Source organism: Nothobranchius furzeri, chromosome 1 (genome assembly GCF_043380555.1).
Source record: "Nothobranchius furzeri strain GRZ-AD chromosome 1, NfurGRZ-RIMD1, whole genome shotgun sequence".
NCBI classification, from domain to species: domain Eukaryota; kingdom Metazoa; phylum Chordata; class Actinopteri; order Cyprinodontiformes; family Nothobranchiidae; genus Nothobranchius; species Nothobranchius furzeri.
Genome location: NC_091741.1, coordinates 46,165,378 through 46,182,215, shown reverse-complemented (window position 1 = coordinate 46,182,215; position 16,838 = coordinate 46,165,378). Strand labels below are relative to the sequence as shown.

General features: G+C 42.7%; 1 protein-coding gene across 1 annotated transcript; it reads right to left on the bottom strand.

Annotated features, from left to right (window-relative positions):
* Positions 1–1,002: 1,002 nt before the first annotated feature.
* On the bottom strand, positions 1,003–15,097 carry st8sia1 (ST8 alpha-N-acetyl-neuraminide alpha-2,8-sialyltransferase 1). Its single transcript, XM_015950719.3, has 5 exons — positions 14,721–15,097; positions 14,147–14,291; positions 8,751–8,860; positions 4,487–4,579; positions 1,003–1,562 (listed from the first exon to the last, which is right to left on the bottom strand). Exons 1-5 carry the CDS (start codon positions 14,897–14,899, stop codon positions 1,082–1,084), a joined length of 1,008 nt encoding a protein of 335 aa, XP_015806205.3. The 5' UTR covers positions 14,900–15,097; the 3' UTR covers positions 1,003–1,081.
* Between the last annotated feature and the right edge of the window lie 1,741 nt (positions 15,098–16,838).

Sequence of the window (16,838 nt, the reverse complement as noted above, 5' to 3'; positions counted from 1 at the left end):
GGCACTTGAAGAGAATAGTCACTTAGATGACTTCCAGCAGGCTCTCTACAGAAGTGGGTTAGGTTGTGATCTTATTTAATGAGTCTGTTTGTACCACAGAGCCAACCAGTGGATCACAAATAAAATGCTGAGGTACATAGGTGTGATTTTCTTATTTCCTTTTCTTTTTTTGGCAGGAAATGTAACTTTCTGAGTATTTACACCAGCAAAACAAGATTTCACATTAAAACCTGAAAATAAATGTCACATTTGGCTATTAAAAGCAACAATGTACACCACACCAGAGTAAGTTCCCTTTTTGCTAAAGGGTTCAAATGCAAAGTGGCTCGACATTCTAAGGAGTTTTTATGATTCAATTTCCAGTAGCTTCTGCTTTGAACTAAAGCTGTATTTGGCACCACAGAGAAAGCCACTCAAGCGCTTTGTTGAAGGAAATAAAAAAGGAAAAAGAACCTAGAGGAAAATCGCCCTCTCTCCTGTTCATGCCAGTAGGTACCAGGAGGCCCTCCATTGTTTCACAGTTCAGCCATCTTTCAGTGTGTTTTACTGTCCCCCTTTGCTCCCTGAGTCTCCTTTGCCAAAAAGCCAGCTGGGGGTTTACCTCTGCAGCCATGTTTGTCAGTTTGATACCAACCCCCTCCCTATCTCTCTCTCACACACACACACACACACACACACGCACACATGCACGCACGCACACACACGCACGCACGCACGCGCACACACACACACACACACACACACACTGAAATCCATGCACACAAAAACAATTTTCATGAACAAGTGTTGACATATGGCCATGTTTTGGGAATGTATGCATACTTTGTGTGTGTGTGTGTGTGTGTGTGTGTGTATGTGTGTGTTGCTGCACATGTCGCTGTGTGTCCTGTGGAGGACATTCTTAAGATAATCAGGAGAAGAGCAAGGGATGGTATTGACAGAGATGCAGCACAGGGAATCCTCAGGCAATATATGCTCCCTCCTTTATCTTCCGTCTGCCTCACAATCCAGTTTTCTTCATCTGCCTGCTGCAACGTAATAAGCATCGACAGACCGTTATCGGCTCAGCCCTCCGGCTGCTCTAACTCTCTCCATTCTGAGGGGGACAGCGACCCACCCTCATACGCAGTGTGCCACTTTTGTGCAAGCGCCAAAGTTGCATGAACTCCTCGGGCATGGCATGGAACCACTTGTAGGGCAAAATGTTGTCATAGTAATGGTGGCTGATGGGTTGCTCGTCCAGGCCGACGGAGAAAGGCCAGAAGCCGTAAGCTGTGACCTCATCACACAGCCCCAGGGCCAGGCTGACCAGAAACAGCCCAGTGGAGAGGCGCTTGGCGTGAATGTCGTGGGCTTTCCAGAATTTACCCACAGAGCGCAGGAACTCAGGATTTGCAAAGAGCATGGTGAGGTTGGAGGAGGTGTCTGAGAGTGCATAATATGCCCGCAGCGATGGCTCAGTGCCGGGCTTCATGGAAAACGCTGGCATGTAGATGTAGCTTGAGCCATAGACCTTCATACTGTCCACAAAAGCTTTTCTAGACCACAGAAGGTTCTGATGCCTAAAGACAAAAAGCCAAGAATCATTGAAGATGATTGATTTCATTTCCTTTTTGAAGCTTCTTTGACAAATAGGGAGACCAAGTCTCCTCCCCTTCTAGTCGACTCATGGGTCCCTGGAAGAACGAAAAAATGAATGCAAGTCTAAAAGAGTTACTTCCTAATCCGCTTTTTCTCACGCCCTGAATCACACATGTTGTACTTCAATTTAAATGAAAAGTAATAATGTGTGTTTTTTCCACACCTGAGATTTATCAGCTTGTAAAAATTTCATAAATAGCATCAGATGTCGGTACGTTGCGTATGTGACGTCACCACAGAAACTCCTCTCCCTCAGCGTAGCTGCTACTTACCTCATTTTAACAAAAAAGCACTTGACCGCCTTCATTTGGTTCAGAACTCTGCAGCGAGGCTCCTAATTGGAGCAAACAGAAGGGCACCCATCACTTCTATTCTAATGCCTCTGCACTGGTTACCCATTAACTCTGGAGTTCATTTTAGAATCCTGACTATAACTTTCAATGCTCTAAATCAGCAGTTCCCAAACTTATTTAGCCGCGCACCCCCTTCTATGTCCCGACCATGTCGACGCACCCCCCAGCCCCACATCAGGGCATGGCACACACACACACACACACACACACACACACACATATATATATATATATATATATATATATATATATATATATATATATATATATATATATATACGTCAAGCTAAACAGTCTTTCGACAGACAGAGTTAAAAAATATGATAGACCATTTTCCCCATCACTTTCATTTTTTAAATAGTAATTAATAAACATTCAATACCATTAAGATTTCCTTTGATTTAATTTTAAATAAATATTTAGAGTGCCCAGGTAGCACATGAAAAATGCAATTTAATGGTTTTCTTAAAGCAGGAACGTTTAACCTGTGGCCAGAGCTCTCTCCTTCCTTCTGCTCTGCGTAAACCTGAGCTGATCACCTTCTTGTGCGTAATCAAATGTCTATAGGGGAAAAGATGGAAAAGCTATAGCCATGAGGTTCACTTTTGCCTCAGACCAACTTATTTCTGTTTTATGGTGTGGCTGAATCTGCGATCCGCTGCCATGCGGACTGGAATAACAAATGCTGCAGTAACATGAGTTGTGGTCAGGTTCGTGAGGAGTCACTGGCTGGAGCGGACTCGAATTTCATACGTCATCCCCAAACAGAAGCTAATATCTTAATTTGACCTTGAATGAAAAATGTTGTTATAAAACCTCTTAAAAGTTTTTATCACGGAGGAGGCAGCGCTCATTTCTGCATTCAGTCTGACGGCGCAGCGCCGCGCAATGCCGGAGTTTGCGCAGCGTGCGTTTGTTGAATCAGTGTGTGTGTGTGTGCGGCACAGCTCCATGAGCCGCTCAAGTCACCGTGTCTCGTTGTTGGTGCTATTTAAACCAATGTTGTAAAATTACTTCTGCCCAGCCCAGATGTGCTCACATGTGCACCCGTGAGCCGTGGTTCCGCTGGAACGCGTCTGACCTCTGACAGACGCACTCTGAGCTTCAGATCTTCAGTGCGCTGTTAATAGCCTGACACGTTTAGAATGCTGTCCCACAGTCAGTGTGCTAATATAATAATATAATAATGCTAAAATGCTCAGATGGCAATCATTTCTTGATTTATTTAGTTACATCCACAATGTTCTGTGTGTGAAGTTTACAACGTCAGAACACCTGCATGAGACACGGTGTTAATTACAATCTGCCAGAATGACTCACCACCTTCAGATTCCTCCAACATCGTTAAAAATGATCAAATATGGAATGTACCTTACTATTAACAGCGTGCACAGGTCAGAGTGCTGAAGCTCGGAGCGCATTATTATGAAGCTAGGGCACATGCAGAGGAAACACACACACACACACACACACACACACACACACACACACACACACACACACACACACACACACACACACACACACACACACACACACACACACAAGCAAAATATACTTGTTTTCAATAACATTTATTGGGCCCACTTACTTATTCTTAGGCCCACTCACAAATGAGTTTCTGGCTATGCTAATGGTGACATATGACAGACTTTCCCTGAGCTCCGCAGCCATTACACTTTTCACCTCACGCACCCCCTAGCAGCAGCTCTCGCACCCCCAGGGGTGCGCGCCGCGCACCACACTTAGGGAATCCCTGGTCTACATGGTCAAGCTTCTCCCCATATTACTGAACTGTTGAAGCGTTATGCTCCAACCCGAGCCCTCAGGTCCACCCACCAGAACCTTCTAGAAGTTCCAAAGACCAGATATAAAAGTCGAGGTGATCGCTCCTTCCAGACCGTTGCACCCTTTCATTTTTCATTTGCTTTACTTAATTGTTTTATGTTAATCTATTTCTGTTTCGAGATCATTATGTTTTACTTTGTTTTGATCTATGTGAAGCACTTTGTGATTCTATGTTGGTGATAAGCGCTATACATTTACTTACTCATGGTCAGATGTTTGGTGGTTCTTTCCTTCTGAAGGAAGGATTTTATGTTTGCTGAACTTACTTTTCTTCAGCTTTTCTCCGTGTCTGGTTCAATGATGTAAATGTGGTGATGCGCATTTGTAGTCCTGGATGTATTTAACTGATATAACTTTTACCCCTTGTTCAAAAATAAGCCCGTTCTTGGCATCAAAATGCATCTTTAAAATTTACAGACATCATATGGTAAATCCATGGCACATAACAAACGGGATTAGAATGCATTCATTTTCTTGTTCTTCTGGGGATCCATGGTCCAGAAGTAGATGAGCGTGACACAGGCCCCTATATAGATCTTTTCTATAATTTGAGTTCTTAGAAAACACATTCCCCTTCATTTAAACATCTTAGAGAAAGTATGGTAATTCTGTGTAAAGCATCAGTTGTGAATTCATCTTTTTACCTTTTTTCTATGATGCTGGGATTGGCAGTAACCAGATGTGTTCTTGTTCCCACATCGTCCACGTATTTCTTTGTAAGAGGAGGAAGATTACATCTATAAATAAATAAAAAGCACATAATTACATTTTGGCACAATTTATTTCAATTAAAGTTCTTAAAAGCTACACTCACTGGCCACTTTATTGGGTACACCTGTACAACTGCTCGTTAACGTAAACTACTAATCAGCCAATCACATGGTGGCAACTCAATGCATTTAGGCATGTTGACATGGATGAGTCGATCTGCTGCAGTTCAAACCGAGCTTCAGAAAGGGGAAGAAAGGTATTTAAGCAACTTTGAACGTGGCATGGTTGTTGAGTATTTCAGAAACTGCTGATCTTCTGGGATTGTCACACACAACCATCTCTAGGGTGTACAGAGAATGGTCCGAAAGGGAAGACATCCAGTGAGCGGCAGTTCGGTGGGAGAAAGTGCTTTGATGACAGAGGTCAGTAGCCTGGCAAGCCAGACTTTGCAAAGCAAGAATTTGGTCTAGTTCACTAGGCTAAGAGGTCAGGGGAGAATGGCCAGACTGTTTCAAGCTGATAGAAAGGCAACAGTGACTTAAATAACCACTCGTTACAACCAAGGTATGCAGAAGAGCATCTCTGAAAGCACAGCGTGTTGAACCTTGAGGCAGATGGACTACAGTAGTAGAAGACCACACCGGGTGCCACTCCTGCCAGCTAAGAACAGGAAACTGAGGCTACAATTCACACAGGCTCACCGAAACTGGACAATAGAAGATTGGAAAATGTTGTCTGGTCTGATGAGTCTCGATTCCTGCTGCAACATTCGGATGGCAGGGTCAGAATTTGGCTTCAACACCATGAAAGCATGGATCCATCCTGCCTTGTATGCATTTTCTTGGCACACTTTGGGCCCCTTAGTACTAATTGATCATCGTTGCAACACCACAGCCTAACCTGAATATTGTTGCTGACCATGTCCATCCCTTTATGATCACAGAGTACCATCTTCTGATGACTACTTCCAACCGGATAATGCTCCATATCATAAAGCTCGAATCACCTCAGACTGGCCCTCACAGACACCAGATCTACATCCAATAGAGCACCTTTGGGATGTGGTGGAAAAGGAGATTTGCATCATGGATGTGCATACCATACCATACCATACCATACCATACCATACCATACCATACCATACCACCTTTATTTATATAGCACTTTAAAAACACAGCCATACGGCTGACCAAAGTGCTGAACAGTCGCACAATAACAGAGATAGAAAACATAAAACAGTACTATGAAATACAACCAACAATAAAAAAGACAAGCCGATAAAAAAGTACAGCCGACAAATCTGCAGCAACTGAATGATGCTGTCACGTCAATGGACCAAAGTATCTTGGTATCTTGTTGAATCAATGCCACAAAGGATTAAGGCAGTTCTGAAGGCAAAAGTGGGGCCAACCCGGTACTAGCAAGGTGTACTCAATAAAGTGGCCGGTGAGTGTATAGCTCTGCTATAAATACCCACAGTTGCCAGTTTAGTGCTTTAGGAAGATTCAAACCAATAACTATTTAATCTTCAGGCCAGAAACCATCTCCTGGTGGCCCCTGGGACACATACAGTCCATGAGCTCATTCTGACTAATCAGCAGAGACTTAACTGATTCAGTTTGATGTAATTTTCTAGACACTTTAGCAGCGGTGACTCAGCCAATCACAACACTGGCTCAAATGATGAGCTATTATTCTGACACAAGAACAATGCTCCCGAGTGCGTGTATTGGATGTTTTATTTTTTTTGGTTTAAATGTCTACAAACTTTCTTTTTCAGGAAAAATTTTGTCTTGAGGAAGTTAAATTACTGCATGCAAAAATAAAAAAGTTATAGATCTTAATAGGAGTGAAATGCGTTCTTATCCTGGAAAAGGGGTGTGTATTGCTTCACTCGCATACACTAGAATAAATGTCAGCTGAACAGAAAGACATGAACAGTCTGGCGTGCGTTCACAGATATAAGAAGTATCTTGTTCAGAGCCACTGTGTCTGCTAACAATAAGACAACACAACATGCTTATCTGTGATGGTCGGGGGTGGGTGTGTGTGTGACTACATGTGATAAGTGTGTCTGATTGCCGTCAGGGAAATTTAAGACAGTGACACAAGCATCTGTGCTTTTTGTTGTATGCAAAAAGTATGCACTCAGTTAAGGATTTAGCAACTGTTCTTATTCCAAATCTCCATTTATGAACAGGACACACATTTTTTGTGCTTTCGTTTACCATAATGTTTATGCTAAAAACGTTTTCTTGGTTTTGTCATATTTTCTTTTACCTTGTTTCCCCCCATAATTAACACACGTGTAGGAATAATACAGGAAATGACAATTCAAAATAAAAATAAAGAAAAAAGTAGAGACTGAAATAAAAGGCCTTACTGTTGACACAACAGATACGGTAATAAAACATGGCTAACTAAGATGCTAATGAAAAACTGCTATTGAGATAGAGCAATCTTTAACTTAATTTAAAGCAGCCATATTCTGGATATTTTAGGAATTTGTGAGGTTTTGTTGAAAATGTTGATCATAAATGAGCAAAATTATTCTCTTGCTACCACTGAGACAGTTGAGAGCTGGTAACGGTCGTGGTCAACCACATCTTTCTACTTTCATCACCACAGGAACGTGCAAGTTGTTTGGAAAAGTTGCAGAATGGCTGGCAAGCTTCCCTCCAAATGGTTTTCTTCTTCTTGTCTTTTGGGGTAAAAATAGCCGACAGATGGTGTCTGTGTTATGAAATTTTTACATCATATTAGGAAGTAGATTTTTGAGCTTTACAGAAATCCAACCAGAACCTAACTGGTGAGTCTGTTTCAGCCCGATCGAAAGCTTCTAGCAGAAAAATAAGAATTTTCATATTTGCAAAAATTTAAAACAGAAAAAGAATTATTCTTCCCTGAGAGACAAGATCATTTTATTGTTGTTAGGTCTTTGTGAGAATGACTGCTTTGCAGTATTTCAACCATGTCCGTTTTTGTTAAATACGTCCCATAACCCTTTAAAGTCTGAAACATGACATAACATTTGACCTGTTGCCTGTGTACCAAATGTAATGCTTATGTCTCTGGTGTTTTTTTTAATTTTTTTATTGTCTTTCACACTTTTGTGTGATCTGTCTAGGGATTGCGGATGTAAATTAGTATTTATGCTATAATCTGGGATATTCATGTGTATTGAAACCTCAGTAGATGGTCATTAATGTGCACTGTTTTTTATCAAATGAATGGGTGGATGAATAAATGAATAATATAAAAACAAATTGACCACCTGTAGATCCTCCAGAGTGCCAGACTGGGCACTCTAACCTCTGGACCACCAAGTCTCTTACAAAACAATAGTCATCAAAGAGATGTTTGATGATGGCCATTACGTCCATCTTTGTAGACAGGACGCAAGGTTTATGCGGTGGTGTTTTGTCCCCAATGCAGTAGTAATGTGTCAGAACATCCAGGTTTCAGAACCGAGACCAGACCAGGTTCAGGGGGAGGGGAAATGCCTGGTGATGCATTCATCACATAGACCAAATTGCTGCGGAGAGCAGAAAATGCATGAACACAGCCAACAATAAATGGTTTGGGGGGTTTTCTCATGAGGAAAGGACAATTTAAAATTGTAAAAAGCTTAAAAAGTGGATTTTCCATTTTATGGCCCCTTTAAGACTAAAAATATTTTTTCTATAGTGCCATTTCATCTCCCAGCTGTAGGGGGAGCTCAAGAGCAGAAAAATAATTCCAGAATCTATGACATTGCTTTAATTCTTAATCTTGTTTGTAAGATACTTTTATTGCCACTTTATTGTAGTTCTTCCTGTATTCAGGGGGTGTGCACAGGGGTGTTATGAAATTCCAAGGAGACAAGGGTTTTGCAGAGCTTTTATTGTTACAGGATAGTCTAATCTCCACAAAATACAGGATTTTAGATCCCGAGTACTGACTGCATTGTTTTGCACACCAGACCACTCATCACTTTATCCTCTTTCTATAGTTTTTTTGCTGATTCACTTGCTTTGTTTTCTCTTGACCTCTCTTTGGCCCATTTTTGTATCTATGTCATTGTCTCTTGGCAACAGCTAACACCAGCTCTCTTTACTGAAGACTTGGCTGCACTCTTAGGCTCAGTACAGTACATTCAGATTTAGAGTTCCAGTGATGCACAGACTCCCAGTAACCAGGAATCTCTGTGTGTCTCACCGCATAATGAAGTCGGCCTGGTCGATGTCCCGGCCACACTTGCTGTTTCTGAGGATGCCACCGTTTCCCACAACCGCACACTTTTTCAGCGGCAGCTGCAGAGGGTTGCTCTGGACATAAAACACAAACAAGAAGCTTGGTTTGCATGCAAACTGACCAAAGCATCAGGGCATTTCTACACAGTGCCCATTCGCAATCAGCGGGACAATATGTCAGCTGTGCTCATCCTGTGTCACCTTTGACCTTGTGCTAGTTTCCTTCCACAGTCTGCCTAGTCTGTTGAAAGATGAGCTACCAGAAAGATATGAATGGAAGGGGTTTCAGAGAAACAAGCTGACTTATTTCTGACTCGTGCTGCAGAATAAGGTCTACATTTTATGATGCAGTTTTTTAACAAGCAGACCACGACTGTAAATGGTATTTTACAAATGCATGGAAAAAGAAACTCCATCAGTAGCATGTAAAAACAAAACAATAAACAAACAATATTTCAACTAAATGTATTTACATTATATTTTACAGAATTTAAATGCCTACCGCCAAATAAAACCTCTTTCATTAATGCATTATAATCAAATCAGTGACTTCTACTAAATTATATTTTAAAAGTACATTTAAAAACTCTCCACAAAATATTAGTTCTGTTTTGAATAAGGATCATTTTGACTCAGGTTTTACATAGAGGTTTCAGTCTGGTCTGTGCATTCCTCAGACATCGCCCCCAATAATTTATAATATCTAAGGCTTTATCATATCTAAGGGTTTAAACAAAAACAGTGAAACATATCTAATACCCGTCAGTATGGTGACCTGTGGTTGCAAAAGAGATTTGTTTGTATTGATTTATTTATAGTCTTCAAACTAAACTCATTTTTTTCAATGCAGTTTGGTTTTGAAAGATTTTAACTGATTTGTTGACATCAACCAATCCAGAAAAATCTGGCAGGATCGGACACAAAAATGAAGCGAGAACAGTTTCAGAACTTCTCATATGACGAATGTTTTTTCACACTCTACAGTGACAGAAATACTTTGTTTTGATCGAAGCAGCGTTTCCTGTACATGTGATGGCAGGAAACTGAGCACTGAGGGACAGAGGTCTGCCGCAGGCATTCAGACACTCAACACTAAGGTTTACAGCTGAACCATATCCCAAAAACGTCTGTGGCTCGGGGGAAAAAAAGATCGAAACAAAGCTTTTCATCGTGCAGTGTGATTTGGTCATGGTTTGTGATATTTTCTGTCAAGTGGTTGTGTCATTTGAAATGACAGACATGAGCATACCATCTAGCTTTTTTGAATGTGTTTTTTTGAATGTGTAGGGGTTTTATGACAGCAATATTGCAATAGGTTGTCAGAAATGCACGTAAACCATCGCAGGTGTTAATCAATTATAACTCAAGGTAATGGCTGACCACCTTTGATGTGAATTGCTGTTTTTTAATCGCATATACTGAAGCTTGTTCATAACATCATTAAAGGTTTTGTGGAGGACATACTTTATGAAGCACGAACCATAAAGATCCCTTCTCTTTGCCTCTGAGCCCGAGGCCTGGATTAAGCGAGACGGTGGAAACAATTGTGCTCATTATTCTCCCCTTGGAGTGAGCATGCGCATGTGCGTGTGCACACACACACACACACACACACACACACGCACACACACACATTGAGTCAGAGGACAATACCATGATACCATGACAACAGAATAGAGCCTGAAAGTTTGACCAGATAGGAAAAGGTACCTTTTTTTAAGACTGGTTATTTGACTCAAAACTGTAGATTTCCCATTTGAAAGTTTAAATCTCGTCACTGTTCGACTGTTACAGGTCCAAAATGTGATCAGCAAACATTGAGAATCTGCTGCTCAGTTCACTAAACTATATGTATGCAAGCTCTGTTTGAGCCATCACACTAACCAGCAATTAACTGTCAAGGCCCTAATTGGCACATTCCCTGGCAGATGCTCTGATTCTGTGGCTGCTGCCAGCTCAGCCGGTGCAGCATGGCGGGTTGTCTGTGCGCAGACCAGCAATCACAGAAGTGGTAGTTCAGAAGGCCGGGTACCAAACATCACCAGTGCACTGTAACTACCAATTACCTCGACTCTGAGAAACACACTTCATATTATAGGCCAACAGCAGAAATGCAGAACCACAACTAAAAGTGTACATGCAAGGGTTAGATGCAAATTCAGCACAAAGAAACACATGCTTCAGTCAAAATGAAAGAAACACATACAACTTTTACATGTTGGTCAGGACACACTGAACAGAACCTGGCTGGACAGGCCAAAACAAAAAATGTTGATAAGAGAACATGGTCTCTGAAAAGCAGTAGGTCTGCATATTTACAGCTGAAAAAATAAAGCTTTAACAAAAATATTTTTCATTATTATTTATGGGGCTACAATGTGGTGCATTGGCTGGCGCTGTTACCATGCAGCAAGAAGGTCCTGGGTTCAAATCCCAGCCTGGAGTCTTTCTGCGAGGAGTTTGCATGTTCTCCATGTGCACACTTGGGTTCTCTCTAGGTACCCAGGCTTCGTCCAACAGTTCAAAAACATGACTGTCGATTGATTGGCCTCTTTAAATTGTCCTTAGGTGTGAGTGTGGTCATGAATAGTTGTTTGTCTCTGTGTGTCCCTGTGATGGATTAGCAACCTGTCAAGTGTGTCCTCCCACCTCCAGCCCAATGACAGCTGGAGATAAGACACCAATTCCCCATGAAGCAGTTAGAACAAAGGAGAGATGGATGAGGTTGGGCCTGATAAGTCTTTCGTAAAAGCTCTTTTTAGAAGACAGACCGTGCCGCAAAGCAGCATAATACTGCCGCCATGGCAACATGCCAATGCAGGAATTTTGTAGCATCCATACCGCCAAGCTTGGTTGTAACACCACTGCAATGCCAGACGTATGAATCATGTGGGGAGTTACTGCCGAGCTCCGGATGGCAACTATGTTGAAAATGAAAGTAACCATACCATACCATACCATACCATACCAATTTCTTTATAAAGCACAATTTAAAAATAGCACAGCTGCTAACCAAAGTGCTGTACAGAAAACAGCCAAATGCTCGAGCATATCAGCAAAACTAAGTAAAAACATGGAACTCGGGTAAAATACATAAACACATAGCATAAATAACCAAGAATAAAATTCATATTAAAAACTAACAGAATAAGAGAACAGGTGAAAGGTAACAGCTCTATCCAAAGTAAACAATAATGCAGCGACTGATAAAAACCATTTGGAATGACACAAATTAAACCTAAAAAGCCACAAGATAGTGGCAGTAAGTTTCATTTTTGTTAACAGAATCAGCTGAGATGATAAACTGGAGCAATGCAGAGGTGGGTTGGGTGTCTTGCCCAAGGACACAACGACGGATTCAGAGGGGCTTTTGAACCTGCAACCCTCTGACATTACGGGGCAAGCCCTTAACTTCTGTGTCACCGTCGCCCCATTTATTTGTCTTAAAATATCAGATATAATGCCCAAACATTATGGGAGAAATACTTAACAACTCAATGAAAATGTTACAAATCAATCCTCAGTTGAATGATTTTTTAATGATTAAAATCTCACACACACACACACACATACACACACACACACACACACACACACACACACACACACACACACACACACACACACACAATTTCCCTTGTGCTTATTTATTCACCCTCACCTCCTCTATCCTGCATGACTGAACAAGCACAGCTTCCTCCTTCAAATTAGGGTCAGATATTCATCAGTCACCAACCAGAATATTAAACTGCAGATATGCGGCCTCAGAAACTGGATCAGTCTCTGCGATTTTAGAGTTCACCCATTCGTTAGTTCAACTGGTCTTGTTTCAGGGCACAAACGCCCTCCTCCAGATGTGGCAGCAGCACACACGAGTAGAAAATAAACCTGGTCTGAGTACAGATACACAAAGGAAGCATAAACACAAATGTCAAGGCCCGTTTTTATTTCCAGCGTGGGAAGGTAAAGGACATAACGGTACATCCTCCTTGGGTCTGTACCCACATGTGCCTTTCTAGAGGTTTAAACGAAACAGGACATTCCAGTTTGGTTTCAAACAAAAGAATAAATGCAAATGTGTAAAAAACACTTGAAAGCTGCGCTAATTTGTTTGTAAGTACAGTTCGTTAATCTGAGTCACATTTTTGTAAAACTGAAAGGAGTATGGGGCATGAAGAAAGCGAAAACAAGAAGGAAAATGGGTGTTTTGTTTTTGAAATGACATCCATCCGTCCATCATCCATCCATCCATCCATCCATCCATCCATACATACATACATACATCTATACATACATCCATACATCTATACATACATACACCTCCACTGCATATCCAATGTTGGGTTGAAAGCAACCGGCTCTGGAGGGAGGCACAGACCCTCCCCACCTATCTAAGGCCTTTCTAGTCCAGATAGGATATTTCATCTTTTTTGCAAGGTCTGAGTCAGCTCTGAGGTCTTCTTCCAGTGTTTGGAAAATGTCCAAAGGGAGACAACCAGGAGACATTCTAATCAGATGCCTGTACCACTTCACAGGACTCCTTTCCATGAGGTGCAGCAGCTCTACCCCGAGCTCACGCTGAAAAATCAAAGCTCTTCATCTTATATCTAAATCCAATCAAACCTGTACGGAAACATGATCTTGTTTCCGGGATCACACAACATCTTTCACAATGTCATGACCATGGGTGAGGGATGGAACTCTGATGCTCACGGCGTGATGATGCCAACAGAACCACTTTTCCATTTTTCTCTTCCCCTGACCCCAGCTCAACCCAAATGGAGGAGGTTGTGGAGCAGACCGCCATCCACTAATGGGGAGTAGACTGCTGCAATATCGTCTCAGTGAGAGATGAGCTGATATTAAGGTATGGAGATGTTTGAGAACCCCCTCCCTGGGGTCAGTCTTCAGAGCTGTGCAGTTCTTTTACAGCCAAAGAAAAATTCCACCCACTCTTTCCAACACAATTGAACTGATTTGGACATCTACCTTGTCTCTGAACCGGTTTGTGTTGTTGAGAAAAAGATATGGGAACCTTGGAGTTCACAGACATCTTGTACTGAGACCTTAGCAGTAATCTTTTACATGCCATTACATGACAATGTCTACTCCACTGCCTCTTACATACTGGATCACCAAGGAAAACCTCCTCATGTTTCACTGAGTGGAGAGGAAATTCTTTTACATCTTCTTCCTTTGGTTACTAATGTGTCTGTCATGAGTCTTGTGGTGGGAACTGCAAGGAAATCTGTGGCTTTCTGAGGTCGAAAAGTATGAAACACCAGAAACCCATAGCATTAAAAGCTTTTACATCTTACAGACCCTACACGATTGAACAATTCCAAATAATTGTGTGAATACCTGAGCAAATACTGCATATGTCTCGTTGTTGACAGTGTGCGAGTGGTAAAACTCGCCGTCGTACCACATGACCTTCCCCATTGGTGAGTTCTCCTTCGTCACGGCAAACATGCGCTTCGGATCGCAACAGTCCGTCAGCAACTTCCTGGACAGAGAGGAAAAGTTTGGACGTTGGTGATATCTGGATATCTTTATCATATTTTCACTACTTCCAAAAGATGAAAAATACATATTCAAGCACACTATGTAGGAAAAGAAAGGATCAGAGAGCAGGAGCATCCTCCTGCAACTGTCATTTTCTGTTATTAGTCAGGGTGTCATTCTATATTTATGATTTCCCTGACTGAAGGAAAATAGTACACACACACACACACACACACACACACACACACACACACACACACACACACACACACACACACACACACACACACACACACACACACACACACACACATATATCCTCTAATTCCTTATAGGACTTGTATTTCTAACAGAGGGACACTTCAGCGGGGCCTCACATTGCAAGGCAACATTTTCATAGCTAGACAGAAATCTGAGCTTGGAGGCGAACCTGTACAGATCAATGCCCGTCTGGTTCTTCTGCCACACTTCGCCCTGCCTCAGCACCTCCTCCACTATTTCTTTGTCGCTGGGGATCCTGTAGACCGGGAACGCGTAAAACCAGCAGAGCACCAGCACGCACAGAGCTGCCCACACCGACAGCTTGGCCCGGTAACATCGCGCCAACATCTTCTCCTGCGTCCCGTCTGGTTCCGTTCCTCTACACTCCAACGAGCGCGCCGCACATCCGAAACCCCTGGCGGAGAAAACCGTAGGCTCGTCTCAAAGCTGCGAGGAGGAGAATGAATGAATGGGTTTGGTGATCTGAGGCTGGAGGCGGACGCCGCTGCTCGGCTGCAGGTTTGTGGTGCAGTGTGTCGGGCTCTGCGGGAATCCGCCGCTCTTCTCACGGCGCATCACCACCACCATCATCACCGCCCGTTTACGGTGAGCAACTGAGCGGAGGCTCTCCGATCCTAGAGTGCCGCTGCATCCAAGTCCTTACGCGCAGTACCCGCCTTGATCCCCCACCTCTTGTTCCGGGCCTCTGAAGGTCTGTAGTGCAAAATAACTGGGCTGGTCCAATTCAGTGTCCATCCACCTCCCCCCTTCCTTCTCCCGTTTACACCCCCTCCGCCCAGACACAAAGTGCTGCTTGTGAGGATGGGGGTGCGGGGAGCAGGCAGCCACAAAAGGCAAAACGGAAGAAGATTTTCAAAGTAAAAGCGCACACATTATTTGTTGCTTTGTCCAAAATGAACTAGAACAATTACTTTCATGTTTATTCTCTGAAAACAATGACAAAAAAAATAAGCTATTTACATTGATAGTGTCAGACTCTGTTTTTTTAATCTACCATAAAGAAGAAGTGGAATTAAGAAAAGTAAGAGCAATTTAGTAAATGTCTTTCAGACATATTTTTATGGGTCATTAAATTCAGTTCAATTCAAGTTTATTTATATAGCGCCAAATCATGACTGTCATGTTGAGAGGTGGAGGAGTAGGAACGACACACGGCAGGAGAGGATGTAAAATGGAACATCGGAAGACCATTTATTGAGATGATGAGCCCAACGAAAAAAAAAACGTAAACGTAGAGGGGGGGGGGAGGGGGGGGGACGAGTGGGAGATGAGCTGCAGGTGCGTGGGGAGAGAAATCTAGTGAAAACAATTAAGGGAGGGGAAAGTAACATGACCTAAGAGTAAAAACAAAACCTAAAGACAAGAAGAGCAAAATAAACTAATGATCTAAGGAGGGAGGAGAACAAAAAAACGACAGGGAAAGAAACACACTAAAAGAGACTAATTAAATGAAAAGCTGAACCTATAGAAAAAATACAGAGGGGTGACTAGGGGAGACCAACGGGAGCACAGGACCCGGGGGGGATACCTGGGGGAAGCACCTGGAGGGGCAGCAGACAAGGGGACACATAAGGGGCAGTAGCTCAGGTGGTAGAGCGGGTTGCCTCATGATCGGAGGGTCATGGGCTCGATTCCAGCTCCCGCCAGGGGTATCCTGCTGATGTGTCCTTGGGCAAGACACTTCACCTAACTTGCCTGTGTTAGTGGTGGTCAGAGGGGCCGACGACGCCAAATGGCAGCCTCGCCTCTGTCAGACCTCCCCAGGGCGGCTGTGGCTACAAGTAGCTTACCATCACTAGCAGTGTGTGAATGTGAGAGTGTGTGGAAAGCGCCTTTGGGTGTCTAGAAAAGCGCTATATAAGTTCATTGCATTATTATTATTATTATCCTAGAGGGGAATGGAGAACACAAGGAGAGACATGAGGGAGACACAGACGCAGACCATGACAATGACAAGCGTCGTCTCAAGGCACTTCACATAATAAACATTCCAATTCAGGTCAATTCATTAAGCTGACCAGTGAAAAGTTTCCTATATAAGGAACCCAGCAAATTGCATCTTGTCTCTGACCGGTGTCAGCGACTTTACAGCAATCCTCATACTAAGCAAGCATTTAGCAACAGTGGAGAGGAAAACTCCCTTTTAACAGGAAAAAACCTCCAGAGGATCCTGGCTCAGTATAAGCAGCCATCCACCACGACTCACTGGGGATGGAGAAGACAGCACACGCACGCACACACACACACACACAAACACACACACACA

What these genes read in the sequence shown, in the direction of transcription:
- st8sia1 (XM_015950719.3), bottom strand. Translation starts at nt 14,899, where the DNA reads ATGTTGGCGCGATGTTACCGGGCCAAGCTGTCGGTGTGGGCAGCTCTG. An exon ending in CATATGCAGTATTTGCTCAG is followed by an intron (nt 8,861 to 14,146) that starts GTATTCACACAA and finishes TTTTATGTCCAG; the next exon opens with AGCAACCCTCTGCAGCTGCC. An exon ending in CAGGCCGACTTCATTATGCG is followed by an intron (nt 4,580 to 8,750) that starts GTGAGACACACA and finishes ATTTATTTATAG; the next exon opens with ATGTAATCTTCCTCCTCTTA.